The following is a 21,632-nucleotide window of genomic DNA, read 5'->3' on the forward strand; positions in this document are numbered from 1 at the left end:
GTTCGCTGCCAGAGTGGAGGTCTGCCGGCCACGACGAGAGGGAGGGCTGCCGGTGAGGATCGGCCTCGTTCTGCCGCCTCCCCCACCTGGAGCCCCCTCGTGGCTTGACGACCCCCGCACTGGGCACGTGACCGCGAGGCTCTCCACGCGAAGAAGGTCCGCCAGGGGCCCGGCGCTTGTTAATAATCACGATATTCTTAGGTTTTTTCGGTAAAGTCACGTAGGTAAAAAATTTAAATTAATAAAAGTTAAATAAAACAAAAGAAAAAAATATTTTACTTTTATTAATTTAATTTTTTTACCTACCGTGACTTTACCGAAAAAACCTAAGAATATGAATCCTTGCAGTCACGAAAGCTTCAAATCTAGAAATAATCACGATGATGATGATGACACTGAGACGCACGTGGGTCAAGTGCGTGAATAGAACGTGGGTGGTTCTGTCGCCGCGGTGAACATCGTCGCCGCAGTCCGCCACCTGTGTGGTCGCGCCGCCTATTGCAGTGGAATCCTCCTTGCCGGCACAGCGAGCTCGCCTCGAGCCGTGCGGGTACGAGAGGGTCTCGCGCAGGGACTGGGGGGGGGCATGTGTCGTTACATTACCCCCTAGAGGCCTCGGCGTGCCGTGACCACGATAATGGGCAATTGCAAACGAGGCTCCTCGCTCCCAATCGGGCAGTAACGCCATCACTGGGCTATTAAACTCGCTCGTCCATTACCAGCAGCTCCTAATTCGTCCCCCACTCCCTTTCCCCGGAGACCCCCCTCCCCCCGCCCACTGGGACTTTGCCATCGCCGTGAGGGGGGGGGGGGACACTCGGAATGCCCTCGGGGAAGCGGTGGCGAATTATTGCCCGGAAGAAAACGAAGTGCCGAGTTTGAGGCATCGCCCCGCGTCCAGCGCCCGGCAGCCGCGGCGAAGGCAAAGGCGCAGCCCTGCAATGTCTCGCTGGTGGAAGGGCGTGTGCTCGAGGGAGAGCTTAAGAGTCCACGCTGTAGCCCACCACCGCACGGACTTTGTGATGGACTGCCGTGTCTGCCCACGTAGCGTGCTCGGTGGACAGATCCTTGGGGGGGGGTGTTTAAGTGATTAAGGAATCTTGCACTGATTGTTGAAACTGCCGCGATCACGAAAGCGGCAGCGGCGAACGCAACGTCGGCCACCGATGTTGACGATTGAGAGAGAAAGAGAGAGCGACGAGGACACATCCCTCGTCGTGCGGGATGACGCGCGCGAGGAGACGGCGACCACCGCGGGCGGTAGCAGCACGTGACGGATGGCGACCGCGTGCGGGTGCCTTCATCCAGCAGTGGATAGATAATGGCTGAGGGTGGTGGTGGTGGTAGCGGTGTATTTTAATTATACGTTGTGCAATTAGGTGGACGACGTCATCTCATCGTCGTCACCCCCTGAGCGAATGGATCAAAAGGCGGTCGGGTTGATGACCTCGTCACGATCGCGCCAAAATCTGTGGGAAATGTTACAGAGTTCGGCAACAAAAACTCGTGGATCGCTCTAACTATGGAAATTCCACATTCCCATGACGGGGGCTAGTCTAGAGGACGGTCAGTCAAATCGCTGGCCATTTCCACAGCATTGTACATCACTCTCTTATCGACCACCCAAAGATGATGAAGATGATGGGCTGAGTGTATTAACTTCATTCTGCATGCTGGGTGGGGGGGGGGCACACCCCCCCCTATCTCAGTCCAGTCGTTGTTGTGACCACCCAATGGTAGACGCGTGGTGGCTGCTGCTGTGGCAGCAATGAATATCTCAAGGTCGTGTTTGTACGGCTGGACTGGACACAGCTGTCGAGTTGTTTGTGTCGCTGCTGTTTGTGTCGCTGCTGTTTGTGTCGCTGCTGTTTGTGTCGCTGTTGTTTGTGTCGCTGTTGTGGTGGCGAGTCTCTCGGCCTGAGTGGTGGGCGGGGGGTCGCGCGCACTCCCAGGAACCCCACTCCTCTCTCCAAATCCAACAAACACCCCCCCCCCCCAGCATCACCATCACGTCATCTTCATCACGTCAACATCATCATCATCACCATCACGTCAACATCATTATCATCATCATCACCACACATCACCATCACGTCAACATCATCAACACTCACACATCATCATCACCACACACCGCAGAATTGGCCACCCACATCGTCCTCAAACATCCCCGCGGGACACGCGGGCGTTGAGGCACGGGCAGCTGATGGCTGAGTCCCCCCCCCCCTCCTCCTCCACGATCCTCATCAGTCGCAGCATCTCCGCAGCGATCACCGTCCCTCGCGCGAGCTCGGAGACAAACCCGCAGCCAACGTCTGCGTCGTGGGGTGGTCGCAGCTTCCCCTCTGCGTGGACGTGGTGGGGGGGGGGGGGGTGAGCGAATCCAGGGTAGCGTTGTAGCTGTGGAGTGGTGTGCAGGCGGTGCAGCAGCGGCACAGGGCCCCCGAGCCAGCCACGTGCGCCACTGCTCCGGGGCCGCGTGCGTTGCCTTCCTGCACGTGGGCCACGCAGGCCTCCCCGTTCTCTCTGGAGCCTTCTTATCTGATTGTCCTGTCCAGCTCCTCGCGAGAATTCGCCGAAAAGGGAGGCACAGGAATGCAGGTGGGAACATGGAGGGGGGAGGGGTTGTGGAATTGGGGGGGGGGCTGTAAGGGGACCCCGGTGCCAGAACCCGTTCACCCGCATGTCTGCGGTCGACTCCAGATTTTGACCCAGGTCCACGCGACCCACAGATATCCGCCAGCTGAGACGATGCTCTCTCTGACTCGGCAGATCGATTACTTGATTGGTGCATCGTCGTCATCATCAGCCATGATCGATCCACTACTGGATGAAGGACCTCGCGTTCCTGCGATGTCTTTGGCTGGTCGCCTGAAGCCAGATCAGAGTCCATTGAGGGTGGAGCGGTGGTGCGGCGGTTCGCACCCCGCGCAAGGAACCCAGTGACCCGAGTTCGACTCCTGGTCGCGGCTAACGTCAGCAGCGAGTGGCTTCTGAGCGGTCCCTCGTCCCCATGAACCGCCGCACTGATTGGCGTGGTGAAGCATGGTCAAACAACCCCTCTGACGGACACGGCGAATGGAGATGCATTCATCCAGCAGTGGATTTACATGGGGCTGAACAAGATTCCATCAAGAATCGTGCTCCTGAGTGAACACGATTTTTAAACCCGGATAATTAAACAACGGAGAAACGGGATACTGGATATTTAAACAAATACAGCTGAGTAATGAACTACAAGCAGCACGGAACGACGTTCTTCATGAAATAAGTAAACGCACAATTAACCCGCAGTTTAAATGAAACACAATAACGAACTTGGAAATGTGAAACGGAAAATGTCAGTGATGTGAAGGATAATCCTAGACTCCTCCGCCATTCCATGCCGCCCTCCCTCCCTGCCTGCGTCTTGCCGCGTCTCCACCCGATCCCAGCCACGGCCGTCGTGCGCTGGGTGAATCGTCCACGCTTTTCCCAAGCGATTGGGAGGTCGAGCGTTATCGGCACGGTGGTTCTCGCACACAGCAGCTCTGCCGCGCGAGTTCGATTCCCAGGGCTACGACTTCACATCAGTGGCAGCGTGGGAGGGGCATGGTCCAACGACCGACGCGCCTTGGTGGAGCTTTCGTCCGGCGGTGGTTTGGCCAAGGCACGATAATGATGACTCCAGTGCAGCGAATGGGCACTTCGGAGCTGTGTAACTTTGATGGAGATGACGATGACCCATGCTGGGGTCATGACCTTTGCTGGGCTATGACCCCCGCATGGGGTCAAAGTGGTGCAGCATCGTGAAGACGTGATCTGCATGAATGACGCGAGATTAAACATCATCATCATCATCAGCACTCCATGCGCAATATGGGACTGTGTTCCACACCAGCCGCAACGCCGTTCGCAAGTTCCCGTGCGCGGTCTCCAGGCTGCCCCGTGGCTCCTGGCCTTGCCGAGTAAAACGCCGCGTGCAGCGAGCATCGCCGAGCTCAAAATGGAGCAGACACGAGGTCAACTGCGCCCAGCGTTCTGGCCACAGGTCGCCAGGTCAAATCCGGTCAGGAGTTGGCTCTGCCAATCACTGTTGTTATCATCACCATCATCCATCATTCATTCACCGTAAACCCATCGCTACCCTGCATTGTCAATGTTAACAATCGTTATCATTTACCGCTCTTCATTATTTAACACTGCCCATCATCCACACCCTCATCCACACCGCCTCCTCTGCGGTGTGTATACGCGCACACATATAGACACAGTCTACGTGAATGCGGTGGATTTTAGACGTCAGTAGCAACAAATGAAAACTACGTCGCGAGAATGTCGCCCTGGGAGCCTGGCCCTCGGTCCAGGGCCGCGGAATTTCCGCCACAGCCACTAGCAGAGGTGAGCGCTCCAAACGGAGACCGGCCGAGTAGAAGACAAATCGTCTTGGCTTCAAAACTCTCAAAACCCTGGGACCCCCCAGAGGCCCCCACCCCCCACACCACTCCCCCTCACCGCCACCCACGCAGCCACCCCCCTCCTCCTCCCGCCTCCGGCCCGGCCTCTGAAATTGGCTCTGCGCCTTCAAAGACGTCGCGTCCCCTTGATGCTGCACAGCTTGAGGTGGGGGGGGGGACCACCGCGCCTTCCCCCCCCCTCGTCTCCAACTCGGGAGGCCCCTGGGGGGACAGGGGGCCGTGCAGGATTGTGCGGTGGTGGTGGGGGGGGGGCACACCCCTCCCTAATCCCGAAACCCCCCCCCCCCCCCGCGGTGATGGCGTTCACACCCCATCAATGCAAATCGCGGCGCGGGCGGCTGCTGCGATGAGGGTGTCGCTCTGGTTGCTAATGGCGCTAATGAAAGCGTGGGGGCTGTGGGGGGGGGGGGGTGAGGAGGGGGGGGCCCTGTTTAAATGCGAGCTCTGTTTGATGTGACGTTGATTGCCGCGAGCGCTTGAGTTTGAAAAGCCGAGTTGATCCTCGACCACTCGCGCCTCCAGGCGTCGTGCCATCGCGTCACATCCTCCACACATCCTCATCCATCGGCTCCATCGGCTCCATCAGCTCCATCATCTCACCTTCCCATCCCATTCGCCCTCGACACTTCCTATCATCTCCCCATCCCATTCCCTTTTCGCCTCCCTTCTCATCCCAGTCGCCTCATTCGCCATCCCTCCGCATCCGACCCACCACTTTCATCCTTCGCGCTCATCAACTCTGCCAACCGTGAGCAGAAAGGGAGGCCCTTCCACCGGGCAGCAGCGCGAGCAAGCCATTGCGGGGCTGCGCCTTGGCCCTTCCACGTCGGCCGCGATGACGACCCGCTTGAGCGAGGCCCTCCTCTGCATCTGCTGCGGGGCCATGGGTCTCCATTGCGAGCGCTGGAAGGCGGCGTCCGCGGGCCCCCATCTGGTTGTGGTTATTTAATCAGAGCCGCTCAATCGCAGCGAAGCGCTGGAGACATTCCCAGAACCTGGGCCGGGAGCACATGTTGGGAAATCCCGTCCCACGGTGAACGCCCGGAGAGAGCGCGCGCCGCGTGTGCGCGAGATGAGTGCTCCGAGGTTGTGGTGAACACCCAGCCAGACACGGAGCTGGGCGGAGGAGGCTCGAGTTGTAGGAAGGTGGGGGGAGGGGGGGTGCATCCGCCGTGGGCCTCACCGTGCCCCGCGACTCGAGTTACGCCCTCCCCCCCCCCACCGTTAGCCCCCCCCCCCCACCGTTAGCCCCCTGCGGAGAGCGTTCGGGGTTCCTGTGTCCGCTGGGGGACAGGAACCTAAACAACAACAGGAAGCGTTTAAATAGAAAGAGCTGTGATTAAAGATGGCACTCACAACAACACTCACCCGGCAAGGGACGCACGAACACCCAACCCCCATCTGTGGGTGTTGAAGTCACTGACGACATTCTTGGCCAACCATGATTTCGCATACACTCTAAGTGCCTACTTCGCCTTGGGCATCGGCTCCCTGAGATCATCGATAGCATCACCATCGTCATCAATATCACCACCATCATCATCATGGCAGTAGGCCTGTCCCCTCCTTGACGTCGAGGAATCGTAATCCTGAGCTATGGTCTATCCACTGCTGGATAAAGTCCCCCCTCCCCCACGTGATCGCCTCCCTCTCGCGGCGCCGCAACATTCGCGATCCATCTCACTCCGAGCAGATCTCATCGCTCCATCTCTGCGGTGGTCGCTCTCTCAGGGCACCTTTGCAATCACGTTACCGGTCTTGTCCAGTTGCAGCGAGCAGTGTACCCTCGCGTGTCATGGAATGGCAGGAGAGTTGACGTCACAGATGCGCTTCTGCGGCCGTCTGGAACGCTCTCCCTTTCGATATTCGGAAGCCACTGGGAGCTTCGCACTTTTAAATCTCGATTGAAAACTAATTTCTTTAGGACTGCTTTTTGTGTTTAGTGTTCTTGTCCTTGCCCCGCACCTCCGATTTGGCACGGTTGGCCACGTACGGTGCGAAATAAGTTCAACACACACACACATGCATGTCTCCCTCTGGTGTCACTTTATTGTGTAGGTTATAGAATGAAATGCTTAAACTGTGTGTCGCCACGCGTTCACTGTGCATTTCCAGGGACACCCTTGCACACGACATGTTCCCTCTCGAGAAACTTTCCAGGTGAAACATTTAAACGTAATAATTGTTTGTCGCATGTCAATCAAAGTGAAGTGATTAAATGTTGGGTGACAGGGCACGAGTGACTTGACGGACTGTTTGTGCAGTCATTGGCGGTGTGGCCGAGATCATCGCCTTGCTGAGTATTGAGAGCCCGCTGTAGTGGTGGGGCGGCTGGAACCCGGAGTCGAACCTGGGTATGTTTGCCGTGTGGCTGAACGCGGCGTTGTGGGTGCGTGTGTGCAGATCGGCTCGTTACGGGACTACTACCACTTCCACCACAGCAGGGTGATGAAGCGAGCAACCGTTAGGAGCCGCGGGGCCCACACCTTCATCGAGGCAGAGCCGCAGGTGAGATGCACGCGCTCGCACGCACACACACGCACACGTGCACACACACGCACACACGCACACACGTGCACACACGCACACACGCGCACACGTGCACACACGTGCACACACGCACACACGAGCACTTGCACCCAGGCACACACGCGCTCGCACGCACACATGCGCGCAAACATGATGGTGGTGATAGATTAATAATAATACTTTACATTTGCAAGGCACATTTCATCCGTAGATCCCAATGGTGGTGGTTAGTGATGGTGATGATGATTGATGGTGGTGATGGATTGTAGTGCTTTTGATCGTGATAGTCAGGGGTGGTGATGATGTGGTGGAGGTGACGATGATTGATAATGGGTGGTGGTGATGGTGCTGGTTGAATTGGTGGTAACTAAACAGGACTGGGACTCAAACACAAAATAATGGGAACCACTTTGACACCGCACGCCTGAACACGCACCCCCGGTACAGACACGCACGCGCGCACGCACCCTCGGTGAGCGTGCGGACACCCGGTGAACACGTGTGTGCTCTCGCGTGCTCGCAGGTGGAGTGGGTGGAGCAGCAGGTGGTCCGGAGGAGGAGCAAGCGCGACTTCAAGACGGTCTCCGTGGCAACGCTCCTCTTTAACGACCCCAAGTGGTCCAGCATGTGGTACCTGGTGAGTGGGGGGGTGGGGAGAGAGAACATCTGTGAGGGTGTATGAGTCGTGCTCCAGTTATATTAGTGAGTTTTTAGTGTGGGGGAGAGTGCAGCATTTGCTCTGTAATTGAGAGTAAAGAATTGGGCGTGTAAGTGTTGTTGGGTCTGTCAGGGTCAGTCTCTGTGTGTCTGTGTGTCTGTGCATATTTGGGTGTCTGTCTGCCAGTCATCTCAGTCGACCCATAACCCTTGGGTCTGTCCCGTGACCGCTTGCCAGCAAGCCTTCCACACTTCACGTGTCCTCAAAGCGCACCTAGCTTGGCACAAGCGTTGTCGTTACATCACTGTCACTTAGTGGAAAACCGCAGTTTTTGTTGTTGTCTGCATGTGTACATGCGCAAGTACATCTACATGGTGGGGAGCAGTAGTGTCGTGGTTAGCGCGCTGTGCTACGAACCGGGCGACCCGAGTTAGATTCCCGCTAACGGCCAACACCAGTCACGATTATCTGAAGCGATCCTGGGCCTCCTCTAGGTCCGCTCAACCTCAAATGAGTACCTGGCGCGGTGTGTAAAAACATCACCACTGGGGAGACAAAGGCGGTCGGGCGTGGTGTTGGGCACCCACGCCCTCATGTGCAGTGCCGGCCTTCATAGGTGCTCGCTAACAGTACTCGCCCCAACAGTGTGTCAAGGCTACACGGGGGATCTTTGTCTTTTGTGCGTTCCTCCGACCACACACGTTGTCCGCTGCGCGTGCGTGCGTGGGGCTGTGACGCGCGCTCCCCTAATCGCGCAGGACAGCGCTCGCGGCGCGTTACTCGCACCGCGGCCCGCCGGGGTCATCACCCCATGGGGCCCCTCGGGGGTCCCCAACCCAAGGGGGTCACCACTCCACGGGGACCCCTACTCCTCGCCAGCTTGTCGGCGATACGGAAACACAAGGGGGGGGGCGGGGGGATGAAGCCCTGATTGTAAGGAGCCGTCGATAGCGGTAGATCCTTGTGATAGCGACGACCTCCCGGGCCGATGCTCCATTTGTGTTTTTTATTTTCCCAAATTTGCTGCAAATTTTTATTTTGACGGAACGGATGAGACGAAATAATCAAATGGTGATCTCCGACCATTGCAAGTGATCGTCGTATATCTGCGAGGAAGCTATGGTGGAGGTTACTTTTATAAAGGAAGTGGTTTTCTGTTGATAGACTGCCCCTTCCAAAAGAATGTGGAATTGCCACCACTGACTCGAATGCCAATGGTTGTGGGATCAGAGAGGTACTTGGAGCTCTGCTACCCTGATACCTCTACATCCCGCTGACCCCAGCCCCATGTTGACCTGTGCCCTGTGCTGCCCCCTACCTCCATCTTGACCCCTGCCCCCCACGCTGCCCCCCACGCTGCCCCCCTCGCTGCCCCCCTCGCTGCCCCCCTCGCTGCCCCCCTCGCTGCCCCCCACGCTGCCCCCCGTGCTGCCCCCCGTGCTGCCCCCCGTGCTGCCCCCCACGCTGCCCCCCGTGCTGCCCCCCGTGCTGCCCCCCGTGCTGCCCCCGTGCTGCTGTAGAACTGCAGTGACAGAGGCTACAACTGCCGCTCGGACATGAACGTGATGGCGGCGTGGCGGCGCGGCTACACGGGCCGCAACGTCGTGGTCACCATCCTGGACGACGGCATCGAGCGCAACCACCCCGACCTCGTCGACAACTACGTGAGGGTGCACGCGCGCGTCTGTGGGTCTGTGCGTCTGTGGGTCTGTGGGTCTGTGGGTCTGTGAGTCTGTGGGTCTGTGGGTGTGCGGTGTCTGTGGGTCTGTGGGTGTGTGTGCCTGCGGGTGTGCGTGTACGGGTGTGTGTGTGTACATGGGCGTACACGTGGGGAGCGGTGGTGTAGCGGTTAGCGCGCTGCGCTACGAACCTGGCGACCCGGGTTCGATTCCCGCTCACGGCCAACACCGGTGACGATTATCTGAACCGGTCCTGGGCCTCCCCTAGGTCGACTCGGCCTCAAATAAGTACCTGGTGCGGTTTGTTAACATCGCCACGAGGGAGACAAAGGCGGCCGTGCGTGGTGTTTTGCCACTCACCCCTCGTGTGCTGTGCCGGCCTTCATAGGCGCTCGTTCGCAGCACTTGCCCCAGTGGTCTGCGGGGCGACACGGGAGATCGTGGATGTGTGTGCGGTTGTGTGTGTGGATTTGTGTGTGTGGATTTGTGTGTGTGGTTGTGTGTGTGTGTGTGTGGTTGTGTGTGTGTATGTAGTTGTGTGTGTGTAGTATTGCGTGTGTGGTTGTGTGTGTGGTTGTGTGTGTGGTTATGTGTGTGCGTGTGGAGCGTGTTTTTATAATGTAACACACACAGTGGTGCCGCAGCAGATTCCCGCGTCTGACTCTCAACATTCCTGTGGACCCCGGTTCTGGGGGACCCAGAGGGTAGGGGGAGCAGGGGGGGCGGTGCCTCACTGGACCACACAAAGGGGCGTTAATGAGGACCTGCAAGTGTGTGGTGTGGTGTGTGTGTGCCGGTGGGAGTGTGGTGTGTGTGTCGGTGGGAGTGTGGTGTGTGTGTGTGTGTCGGTGCAAGAGGGGAGCACGTTGTCCTGAGCCTCCCTTAGATCTGCTCAATCTCAAATGAGTACCTGGTGCGGTGCGTAAACATCACCACTGGGGAGACAAAGGTGGTCGGGCGTGGTGTTGGGCACCCACGCCCTCGTGTGCCGTGCCGGCCTTCATCGGTGCTACTCGTGAACAGCACTTGCCCCTACAGCCTGTGGAGGCCGTGTGGATCCTGACGTGGCGGACGCTTTCTTTTGCGTAAACGATGCATGCGGTCATCATCTCCAAATCATCGTCGTCCAAATCATTGTCGTTGTGATTTGTTGGCAGGATCCACTGGCGAGTTACGACGTGAACGGAGATGACCTGGACCCCATGCCTCGCTACGACATCAGCAACGAGAACAAGTGAGGGTGCGGTCCCAGGGAGGGTGCGGTCAAAAGTGGGGGGGGGGGGGGGTGCAGACCGGGGGGTGTGCAGGCGGTGTGCAGGCGGTGTGCCATCCCGGCGGGGTGCGTGATGATGTCGCCGGGGTGTGCGGCCCTGGGGCGCCTGTGAGCTCTCTGCGGCACCGTGCTCCTGTGATCCGGTGACTCGGATTCAGGGTTGATGGGTCGCTTAGCGAACCGCAACCCATTGCTGACAAGTGGCCGATTTTCCGCAGTCGGTACAAGCAGTGGGTGACTGAAACCTCTCGACCCGATTCTCCCGGGTGTGCGCGTGGCTTCTTAAGGCACTCGGGGTTCCAAAAGACGAAGACAAAGATACCCAAGAGGCCTTACCAGACTTTTTGGGCAAGTGCTGTTCACGAGTAGCACCGATGAAGGCTGGCACGGCACACGAAGGGCGTCGGTGGACAGCCTTTGTCTCCGCGGTGCTGATGTTCACACGTCGCGCCAGTTACTCATTGCAGGTTGAGTCGACCTCAGGGAGGCCCAGGATCGGTTTAGATCATTATCGTCCCTGGTATTGACTCTGAGCAGGAATCGAACCTCGTTTGCCTAATTTGTAGCACAGTGCGCTAACCATTGGGCCACTGCTCCCCACACACACACGGTGGAATTTTCCTCCACCGCGAATCGGCCAAACACCCCGAGCGGGACCCTCTCCCAAACGAGTCACGAGACTCTGTGCCATCAAAGGCTGCTGCCGCCGCTGCTGTTGTTGTTGTGTTGCGACCGGGTGGACCGGCTGACTTTTGGCCGAGCAAATATTGGGACAGCGTTTGTACGGGAACACGGGGTGATGGGTGGGAGGCTGTGGGGTGAGGGACTGTTCGGTGAGTGGGTGTGCGCTGAGTGGGTGTGCGCTGAGGATGTGTGCGGTGAGTGGTCCTGCTGTTGTGAGAGACTCCATCCCTAGCGGGGGGGGGGGGGGTAGCCATGCGTGAGGAGCCTGGGGTGATTTTAAAATAACTCAATAGCAGCAACTCAAGAATAACGAAGCGCTATTCAGAAGGCAGTCCGCACGATGGTGTTACCCCGGGGGCAGCCTCTAGGTGCGAGGGAATCTCCTGCCCCCTGTGGCGCTTGCGTCTTCAGCGAAGATAAAAGATCAATTTAAAAACATGAGCCTTGGCAACAAGCCATCGAAAATTATTGAACGACTCCGAAAGAAAGCGCCGGTGTGGTTTTTGTAAGCGAGGGCAGGGGCCGGCAGGGCTGGCGGGTCGGTCGCCACACGCGCGGCGCCGCCACCCTCGTGTGACGAGCGGCCCGGCTCCCCAAACAAAGTCCCCCGAAGCCGCTCGCGGCTGCGCTGGGAGTTGGCGCTCGTGATTTGGTGCGACGAGCGCGTCGCACGTATCACGACAGTTTCCGCGCCTGTGCTGCGCACCTCTCCGATCGTGCGTCTTGCTTAGTGTCCAACGTTTTGCTCCACGTGCTGGGTGGGAGCTTCTTCAGGGAGCTTTCCAGCACATGAAGCGAAACGTCGGACATCGTGCCAAACGGCACGCCGCACATCCCGAACGCGCATCGGACAGCGAGGTCACACACGGGCACCGCCACCCCAACGCAGTTCCAATCCCACCTTGAGCCAACCACCACCATCTCATGCCGTCCATGACAACCTTTTGACAACTCATCACCTGCCTGTGCCACCCAACACCTTTGTCAGCTGCTACCTCTTGGCACCACGTGACATCTCGACCCGCTGCCGAACAACTCGCTGCCCCGCTCAATACCTCGCACCGTCCAACACCTCCGTACGCCTCCCGGAGTGAACTGCAGCTTTCTCGTGCCACTCATCACCGTCCCGGGCCCCCCAACTCCTCCCCGTGCCGCCACCCTACCCCCCCCCCCACCCCCCAGCGCTGTTAGCTCCCGGCGGATGTGACCCGCGCTGTGCGTGCGGGGACATTGAATGCGCGCTGTGTGCTCGAGCCGCTCTCGTCGGGGTCCAGCGGGGGCGCGCAGTAACGCGATGCCGCGCGCTCGTGCCGCCGTGTTGCTGTTGGCCGCCGCTGAGCCGTGTAGCTCCGCGGCTCCCTCGCGCCCCCCGGCAGCACGAGGGAGCCGCGGAGGCGCGAGCGGCTTTGGGGCGGACCGCGCTCGTGAAACGCGAATGGCGCCCCTCGGTGCACGTGCAACGAAGCGAACGTGCCGGGTCGACGCCAGAGAGATCCGGCGACTCCCAACGCAAACGAGCATCGGGAGACGGTCGCCTCGACCAGCGGCGATAGAAATTCCACATTCCCATGGTCGCGCAGTTATGCAACGGTGGTGACGACGACGTTTTTGTCCCAGAGAAAACCACGGCCTAAATACTTCTGAGGTCGGAGTTCAAGATTTCTTTTCTGCGTTTCGAGTGTCTGGGTTGGAGTGAAATGCGAGGCGTTTTGGCAGGAGGGGAGAGTCTCCCAGGGGAGGCCACAGCCGGAGCTCGCGAGCGAGGCGCCGTCATCCATCGCGCCGCGCTCGTTCATTGTATGGAACGCGACGTTTGGAGAAAAATGTAGAAACGCTCGCGATACGGCGGCCTCGGCCTGCATCCGCGGCTCCCCGGATCGCGGGAGGGAGGCTGTTTGCGGGGTCGGCGGAATCGCGGAGAGATTTTTGTGAAACTGCCGAGACCCGCCGGGCGGCCTGGCGGGGCCATTGGGAATCTTACGGGGGGGGGGGGGGGTCACGAAAACCCCCCCCCCCCGTTGTGTGGACGGGAGGGTCGCCCCCCCCACCACGTGGGGTGCTGTCTCTTGTTGCCATGGATTCCTCCCCCGTGGAGCAGGCCAGGCATGGCAATGCAGGACCCTCTTGAAGAGTGGTGACTTTCGTTGGTAAATATAATGTTATTGTTATTTAAACTGTATTATTCTTCATGGAAATTGATATTATATATATACATATTACAAATAACTCGTCCCCGTGTCTTTTAAAGGTGTGTGTGTGTGCGTACGTACAACATGCACATAGCCTGGCACAAGCGCCGTGGTCATGTCACCGCCACTTAGTGGCGAATGGCGCTTGTTGTTGTTGTTGTTGTACGTACGCATGTGTGTCTGTCTGTGCACGGCGGTTAGCGCCGCGTTGCGAACCCGGCAACCCGAGTTTCCATTCCTGCTCACGGCCCCCAACACGAGTGACGGTTATCTGAACCGGTACATGGCGTGGTGTGTAAACCTCAGTACTGCTGGCCACCCCCCCCCCCCTCATGTGCTGGGCTGCCCTTTATAGATGCTCCGTAACAGCACTTGCCCCAATACTCTGCTCACGCGATATGGGGGATCTTTGTCTTTGTACATGCGTGCGTGTGCGCGCGTGTGCGAGTGCGCGCGTGATGAATCGGTGTTCTGTGGGTGAGAGGTTGCGTTCGGGTTTCCTAACTTCTCATGAACGGAGTTTCTGTTTCTATCGCTACTCTCTTCCCAGCGAGGATGTGCAGCAGCGCAGTTGACGGGGGGAGCGACGCGCAGACGCAGCGCGAGCGTGGCTGTACCGCCCTTGCTGTGTGCCGATGCGGTTATGCCATCGTGGTTCTGTCGTCCTTGTTGTGCTGTCCTGGTTGTTTTATGGGTATGCCCAACTAGCGGGGTGTGACATTCTAGGGGGTGTTGTTCTGCTGTGAGCGTGTGTGTGGGGAGCGGCCTTGCGGTAGTCCGCACACTGCGCTACGAATCCAGTGAGCCGAGTTTGATTCCCGCTCACGATCACTATCGGTGGCAAATATTTGAACCAGCTTGGGGACACCCCTAGGTCGACTCGGCCTCGAATCAGTACCTGGTTCGGTGCGTAACGGCAACACTCGGGAGGCAAAAGCGGCCGGCCGTGATGTCCACCAACCCCATGGGGCGCCGTGCCGGCGTCCTTAGGTGCCCGCTAACAGCACCTAAGGCCCCGACAGTCTGTTAGAGGTGGGCTCGGATCGGGGAGCCACATTTCGCGTGTTCCCGTGGGGGAGTTCTCGTGGCTGCGAGGTCATCCTCGCCGCCTGGAAGTCGCCACAGCTGAGGTCGAGACTGGCGATGGCCACGGACTCCAGAGCCTATGCCCGAATATGTCAAATACCGTGTCTGTAAATACAGACACGGTATTTGAGATATTCGGGCATAAATATAAAAACAAGTTCTTTCAAACAATATATTGGTGTTCTCAACGTCTGCTTTGATGCAACGCTTCTCGAGAAGTCCGGCGTCTGGCCCCGCGTGCTGGGAGCGTCTTCCCTTCCGAATGTTGACGTCGGTCCGGTGGTGCTGTCTCTTGTCGGCACGCGGCATGAAGTGTGTGCGCGCCGCTGGTCTCGTGTTTATGCCGGGGGGGGGGGCAGGGGGGGGGTTGGTAAATTATTGTTGCACGGGCGAAGGTCACGGCCACGTGTGTGTGCGTGTCTGTGCGTGTCCGTGTGTGTGCGCGTTTGTTTTGGCCACCGACCCCCTTGTGTGCCATGCCGACCTTCATAGGTGCTCGCTAACAACATTTGCCCCGACGGTCTGTTTAGGCTACAGGGGGGATATTTGTCCTTGCCGCGTGCGTGCGTTGTTCCTGCTCCTGTTGTTGTTGTTGTGTTGACGACGTTGCGACGCTTGTCCCCGTTGCTATGGCAGGCACGGGACCAGGTGTGCCGGGGAGGTGGCGGCCACGGCGAACAACTCGATCTGCGTCTCCGGAGTGGCGTACAACGCGCGGATCGGTGGTACGCGGCAACCGCAACTAAACTCGCAGCTACACCCGCAGCGACACGCACAGCTACAGATTGCCAGCGTGGACATACAGACTGCAGAGGCAGGCGCTGTTGGAGAGCGCCTGTGTACACGCTGCTCCAGTTGACACAGCAGTGGCCCAGAACGGATTCCGATACCATTTTCCTTTTATGTTGGCCTTGGCCGGGAATCGAAACCGGGTCACCGAGATCGTAGCACAGTTCACAAACCACTGGGTCGCTTTTCCTGTAACTGTCATGCTCCCACTGACGCGATGCCCATACACAAGGTCACACCTGCACACACAAAACTAAGGTGCTCATCATCGCCTCTATCAGACGACTGGGACAAGTGCTGCGTGTGAGCACAGTTCACAAACGCACTGTGGGGCCAGAACCATGACCAGCCACCTTTGTCTTCCCAACACCGATCCCTCTCACACCGCACCCAGGCACTCATTTAAATCCGAGTCGATCTATCAGGTGCCCAGCACCGGTTCAGATTCCTTGTCGCTGACGTTTGCGGTAGGATTATCGTGCAGTGCGCTACCCACTGGGCCACGTGCGGGAGCACGCCGTGGCACTTGTCAGGGTCTCGGCCACACCGCTCGGCTCGGCCTGTTACAATTAGAAACGTCACCGGGGGGAGGGGGGGCTGTTCCCAGATGGGGGCCTGGAGCCCAGAGAAGCCCTCACCAGTGAGACAATGTCTCTCTTTCCTGTCTCACCATCTGAGGCTGTTGCGTGGGTGCGCGTGGGTCGGTGAGTAAGCGAGTGCGTGAGCACAGCTGTTGTTGTGAGCGCATTTCCAGTCTCTCTGTGCCGCCACCGCCGCTCCACGTGTGATCCGGGCAGCGTCTGGGTTTGGCGCGGGAGTCGATTGTCTGCGGAGTCTGAAGGAATTTTGGAAACCAGAGCAAGTTCACGCCGAGGTTTCTCGCTCGGATTAAAAGCAAACGCAGCCCAGAAAAAACCACGTTAAGTCCTCCTCCTTAGGACACAGACCTCGGCTGGAGTCATGCGGCACAGCTGCGAGGAATGCATTGGACCCCCCCCTCCTCCAATTCCCACTGAACACACTCCCTGAACCCTACGCACTCCACACACGCACGCACTCCACACTCACTCTACACGAGTGCACATACCCTACACACACGTAGTTTACTCTACACACGTGCACACTGCATGCACGTTGCACGCACGCTTAACACGTTCTCTAGGCTGCACTCCAGCTCGTACCACGTTCGAGCTTTTAAACTGTAGACTAAATCACAATTGTGGACTTTTTTTCCCCCTGAAACCAAATCCCATTTTGCTCTCGTAAAGTTTCCCCATAAATCATGTCAATTGTGCAGCGCTCCTATTTGTTCTCGTAGTTACTTGTCAGAGTTACATCACGCTCATGGGCTGAGTTAAGGGTTTAATTTAGCTGCAGTCGGCTAACAAAATAAAACCCCGATCCTGTTCCTTCTGCATTTCGGTATTTTAGTGGTAATGTCCCGTTTCTTTGCAGCTGGCTGGCGGCTGCGAGGTGAAGCCTCGTGAGTGAGGCAGCCCTGAGGGAATGAGTCACGCTGTGTGGGAGTGTGTCGTGGAGGAGCGACGCTCACAACAATCAGCAGAGCGTCGGGAGGATAAAACACAGAACACAGCGAGTTGTTGGCACGTTGGCAGAGTGCAGGCGGCGCATCTGCCAGTCACTCTCGTCGGATGACCCGTGATGTCTGGTTCTAATATTAATGGTAACAATGAAGAAGGCCATTATTTACCCAGCAAAGCCTCAAAGAGTCTCGGGAATATTTCAGGAGTGTCCTGCTACATTGATGCTTGACCAGTGCCACGACGAATGGGAGTTTGGCTCCGCATGGGAAGAGGAAACCGGAGTACCCCCGGTACTGCCAACTCCTGGCCACACCTCGCAGCGCCACGCCTACAGCACCTGGCAAGCCCCTAGTGGTGGCCATTCGTTCAAGCACTAGGCCAGCCTCAACCCGGCTTGGCTGAGTCCCTGCAAGCAGCGCGCCTCTGTGCCAGCGTCTCGGAGTGGGGGTGTTGGGTGGCCTTGTGCATAGCTCATCACGTGGTAGCCCAGTGAGTGTCGTGGCTGGGTGGGTGGGCTGGGTGGACCTGCGAGTGCACGTCAGTGTGTGGCCCCATCACCAGGGGTCGCGGTGGTGGTGCAGTGGTTAGTGCGTTGATCTGTGAACTCTGTCTCCTGAGTTCGATTCCTGGCTGTGGCTAACGACGTTTGCGAGGGACATCTGGACCAGTCCCTGGTCTCTCTTAGCTCGGCTTGGCCTTCAGGGGCATCTGGTGGGCTGTGTAAACGCATCAATACTGGAGAGATGTTGGATGCTAGGCGTGGCGTTGGCCACACCGCTTCCTCGTACGTCATGTTGGCTTTAATATAAGCTCACTCACAGCATTCGCACACAAAAACACACAAAGTTGTGAAAATGCTGAGAAAGAGGAGCAGGGGAGGACAGAAAGACACGTGGACCGATGTGGCGGTGAAATATTCACAAGAGAAGGCATTGGGACCAAGGGCAGCCGTGAGACTGGCCGAGTGGTGAGCAAATCGGCGCCGTCGCTGCCAATGAGCTGACACGAGGGGGCACTTGCCCCCGGCAGCCTGCAAGGCCTCACGGGGATCTGTGCCTGTGTGGCCGCGTGCGTGCAAAGAGGTGAAGTGTTTCTCCTGAAGACGTGCGTGCCGTCGGGTGGTGCCGGCTCTTCCTGTCTCGAATAGTTGCACAGTTATTATTTATTATTATAATTATTAGCAGTAGTTGTGGGTAACCCTGACTTGCCTGGGCAACCCTGCCCCCCCCCCACCCCGTCCCTCACGGGACAGGTGCCTCCAGGCTCATTGGCTGCTCCTTAAACACCATCAACATTCGGCTCCCTTGACACCGGCGACACAAACCGCCTCGCCTCGGCTTGTTCTCTGTGCCTGTGTGTGTGTGTGCCTGTGTGTCTGCCTGTGTGCCTGTGTGTGTGCCTGTGTGTGTGCCTGTGTGCCTGTGTGTGTGCGTTGGGGAGCGGTGGTGTAGTGGTTAGCATGCTGCACTATGAACCCGGCGAAACGGGTTCGATTCCCGCTCACGGCCAACACCAGTGACGATTATCTGAACCGGTCCCGGGTCTCCCCTAGGTCGACTCAGCCTCAAATGAGTACCTGGTGTGGTGTGTAAACATCGCCACCGGGGAGACAAAGGCGGTCGGGCGTGGTGCTGGCCACCCACCCCCTCGTGTACCGTTCCGGCCTTCATAGGTGCTCGCTAACAGCACTTGCCCCTATAGTCTGTTAAGGCTATATGGGGGAGCTTTGTGTGTGCCTGTGTGTGTGTGTGCCTGTGTGTGTGTGCCTGTGCGTTGGGGAGCGGCGGTGTAGCGACTAGAACACTGCGCTACGAACCCGATGAGCCGAGTTCGATTCCCGCTCACAGCCAACACCAGTGACGACTATTTGAACCAGTCGTGGGCCTCCCCTAAATTGACTCGGCCTCAAATGAGTACCTAGCGCGATGTGTAAAAACATTTCCACTAAGGAGACAAAGGCGGTCGGGCATGTGCCGTGCCGGCCTTCATATGTGCTCGCTAACAGCACTTGCCCCAACAGTCTGTTAATGCTATACGGGGGATCTTTGTCCTTGTTGTCGCTGTGTGGTCTGGCCGGTTGACGCTAGGCGGATGATGATCATGATGATTGCCTTCTAATTAACCCCGGAGCGGGGGTTTGAGTCCCACACGAGGAGCCGCCCTCGGACTTTCACTCTCCACGCATCTCTCGGTGGCTGCTAAACTTGGAACGTCGTCAAAATTATCATCCATCACCGCCCATCATCCATCACGGTCATAGCCATCCCATCATCCATCATCACCACCACCATCATCCATCATCACCACCACTACTACCCATCATCCATAATCAGCCCGGAAAATCGCAAGTTTCCCGGTGTCTGTAAACTTTGTCCATATCCATCGCCACCCATCACCCATCGTTATCTTCCCTCTGCCCTATGACGAGGCTGCCCCCACTACACCTGTGCGCTTGTATTCGTGCAGGTCCATGCGTGCGTGTGACTCGTGCGTGTGACTCGTGCGTGTGACTCGTGCGTGCGTGTGGTTGCTTGTGCACGCGTGTGTTTGTGTGCACGCGTGGATGCACAATTGTGCGCCTGCGTGCGTGGGCGTCGCAGCGTCGGCGTGCAGTCGCGATTGTCTGCGAGCTTGCGCACCTGCCCAACTGAGCGCGCGCGTGCGTAGGTGTGCGCATGCTGGACGGCGAGGTGACGGACATGGTGGAGGCCACGGCGCTCAGCGTCAACCCGCAGCACATCGACGTGTACAGCGCCAGCTGGGGTCCCGACGACGACGGCCGCACCGTGGACGGGCCGGCCACGCTCGCTCGCCGGGCCCTCGAGACGGGCATACGCAAGGTACACGGACCCCCCACGGAATCCCACAGACCCCACACAGACCCCCACAGACCCCCACGGACCCCCCCCCCCCAGGCCCCACATTGACCTCCACAGACCCCCCTCCCCCTGGCCCCACACTGACCCCCACGAGGGGAGTCTGCACCTGGCCGGGGAGTCTGGGGAGTCTCGTGGCACTCGGCAACCACCCTGGGTGAGATTAGAGAGGAAATAGACTTCTGTGTTTGTGTGCGTACTTGTGCGTTTGTTTGTGTGTATAGTGCTTTGTAATTGCTGTGTATAGTCAGCACGTGGACATGCGCGTGTGTGTGTGTGTGTATAGTACCACGAGGAACACTAAACCATGGTCCGCGTAACTTTGCACTGCCCCAAATAAACATTTGATGGGGCGCTGGGTGAGTGGCTGTGTCTGCAATTCACCAACTCCTCGTGCGTTGCGGCCTTAACGGACCCCGATCGACGCCGTCTACGACCGGCAGCCCACGTTGTGATCCTGCTGCTGCTGCTGCTGCTCTTGATGCTGCTGTTGCTGCTTCTGCTGCACCCGCGCGATGCGCCTACAGGTGGCAGATTGTATGGCTCCATCCTCGAGTCCGAAGCAGACTTCCAGCGAGCTCGCCGCGTGCGTCGTCAGCGTGGCGAATTTCGCGATGCACTTGGGCTCGTAGAAGCGTGCGATAACAAACGCTCAGACTGTTCCGACTCGCTTAGGACCGAGTCTCCTAACGAGTTTGCTCTGCATCGACCCAACGCGACGGCGTCCCCTCCAGCGCCACTGAGCCGTGCCATGCTCGTGTCGCGTGCCCAGGGCCGGGGCGGCCTCGGATCCATCTACGTGTGGGCCTCGGGCAACGGCGGGCGCAGCCGCGACCACTGCTCGTGCGACGGCTACACCAACAGCATCTTCACCATCTCCATCTCGAGCTCCACGGAGAGCGGCAAGAAGCCCTGGTACCTGGAGGAGTGCGCCTCCACACTTGCCACCACCTACAGCAGCGGCGAGGCCTACGACCGCAAGATCGTGAGTGGAGCCTGCACCACCTCCATCGGAGACCAAACACAGATGCGTTTTCCCTGTCAGCCCGAGGTCCGTTATCAGCACTGTGCAGTATCCTGCAGGAGAGGTCAACGCAATAGCAACCAGAGCTCGGTGTTAAACGTTGCACCGACACGTTGCGGGCCGAGTTGGGGGTGCAAGGGTTGGGTTCACAGCGTGCACGCGTCTTCAGCCGTGCGTCTGTGTGTGCCGCAGTAGCGTAGCCGGTGCTGTCTGTAGGGGGTTGCGGGGCCCTGACCCCTTCAAACTAAACCGCAGTATTACAACTGCCACCGTGACCTCAAAGCGCGGGGCCCGGGGCGGTCGCCCCGATTCGCCGTACCCTGGGGACGGCTTTGGGCGTAGCTATCGGGAGCGCAGGCCGCAATGGGCAAGCGTGCGTGAGTGTCGGTGTGGCACATTGGGGGGCACAGGCGGGATATCTTCCAGTCATCTCAGTCGGTCAGGCCACGGCACCTGGGTTTTGTCCCGTGACCTGCCAACAAGCAACCCTTCGAAGCTCCACGTGGCCTCAAGGTGCACCTAGTCTGGCACAAGCACCGCCACTCGGTGGCGAACGGCGGCCGTTGTTCCAGAGGTCGACGGGGCCGCGTGTGCGTCTGCGAGCGTGGCTGGCGCCACCGTCTGCCGGGGCCTTGTCGTTGTTCACGCGGCCGCTGAGCGCGGTCGCCCACGGGAAGACGACGAGGTGACGCGGGCCAGCGACAAACAGCCCCCCGCGTGCTCTGCGCGAGCGTAGATCACGACGGACCTGCGGCAGAAGTGCACGGACGGCCACACGGGCACCTCGGCGTCCGCGCCCATGGCGGCCGGGATCATCGCCCTTGCCCTCGAGGCCAAGTGAGTG

General features: G+C 58.6%; 1 protein-coding gene across 2 annotated transcripts in view; it reads left to right on the top strand.

The window, feature by feature from the left end:
* Window positions 1-21,632, top strand: part of PCSK5 (proprotein convertase subtilisin/kexin type 5) — a 39,774-nt gene that overhangs the window by 4,379 nt on the left and 13,763 nt on the right. For both annotated transcript variants that reach the window (XM_078592625.1, XM_078592626.1), the window contains exons 2-9: window positions 6,861-6,965; window positions 7,510-7,623; window positions 9,165-9,308; window positions 10,481-10,557; window positions 15,192-15,280; window positions 19,556-19,728; window positions 20,537-20,749; window positions 21,525-21,625. In XM_078592625.1, the coding sequence (XP_078448751.1) occupies window positions 6,861-6,965; window positions 7,510-7,623; window positions 9,165-9,308; window positions 10,481-10,557; window positions 15,192-15,280; window positions 19,556-19,728; window positions 20,537-20,749; window positions 21,525-21,625 (1,016 nt within the window). The remainder of the gene's footprint in view (window positions 1-6,860; window positions 6,966-7,509; window positions 7,624-9,164; window positions 9,309-10,480; window positions 10,558-15,191; window positions 15,281-19,555; window positions 19,729-20,536; window positions 20,750-21,524; window positions 21,626-21,632) is intronic.

The sequence above is a fragment of the Lampetra planeri genome, chromosome 3, assembly GCF_965212315.1.
Source record: "Lampetra planeri chromosome 3, kcLamPlan1.2.h2, whole genome shotgun sequence".
Lineage (NCBI taxonomy): Eukaryota > Metazoa > Chordata > Hyperoartia > Petromyzontiformes > Petromyzontidae > Lampetra > Lampetra planeri.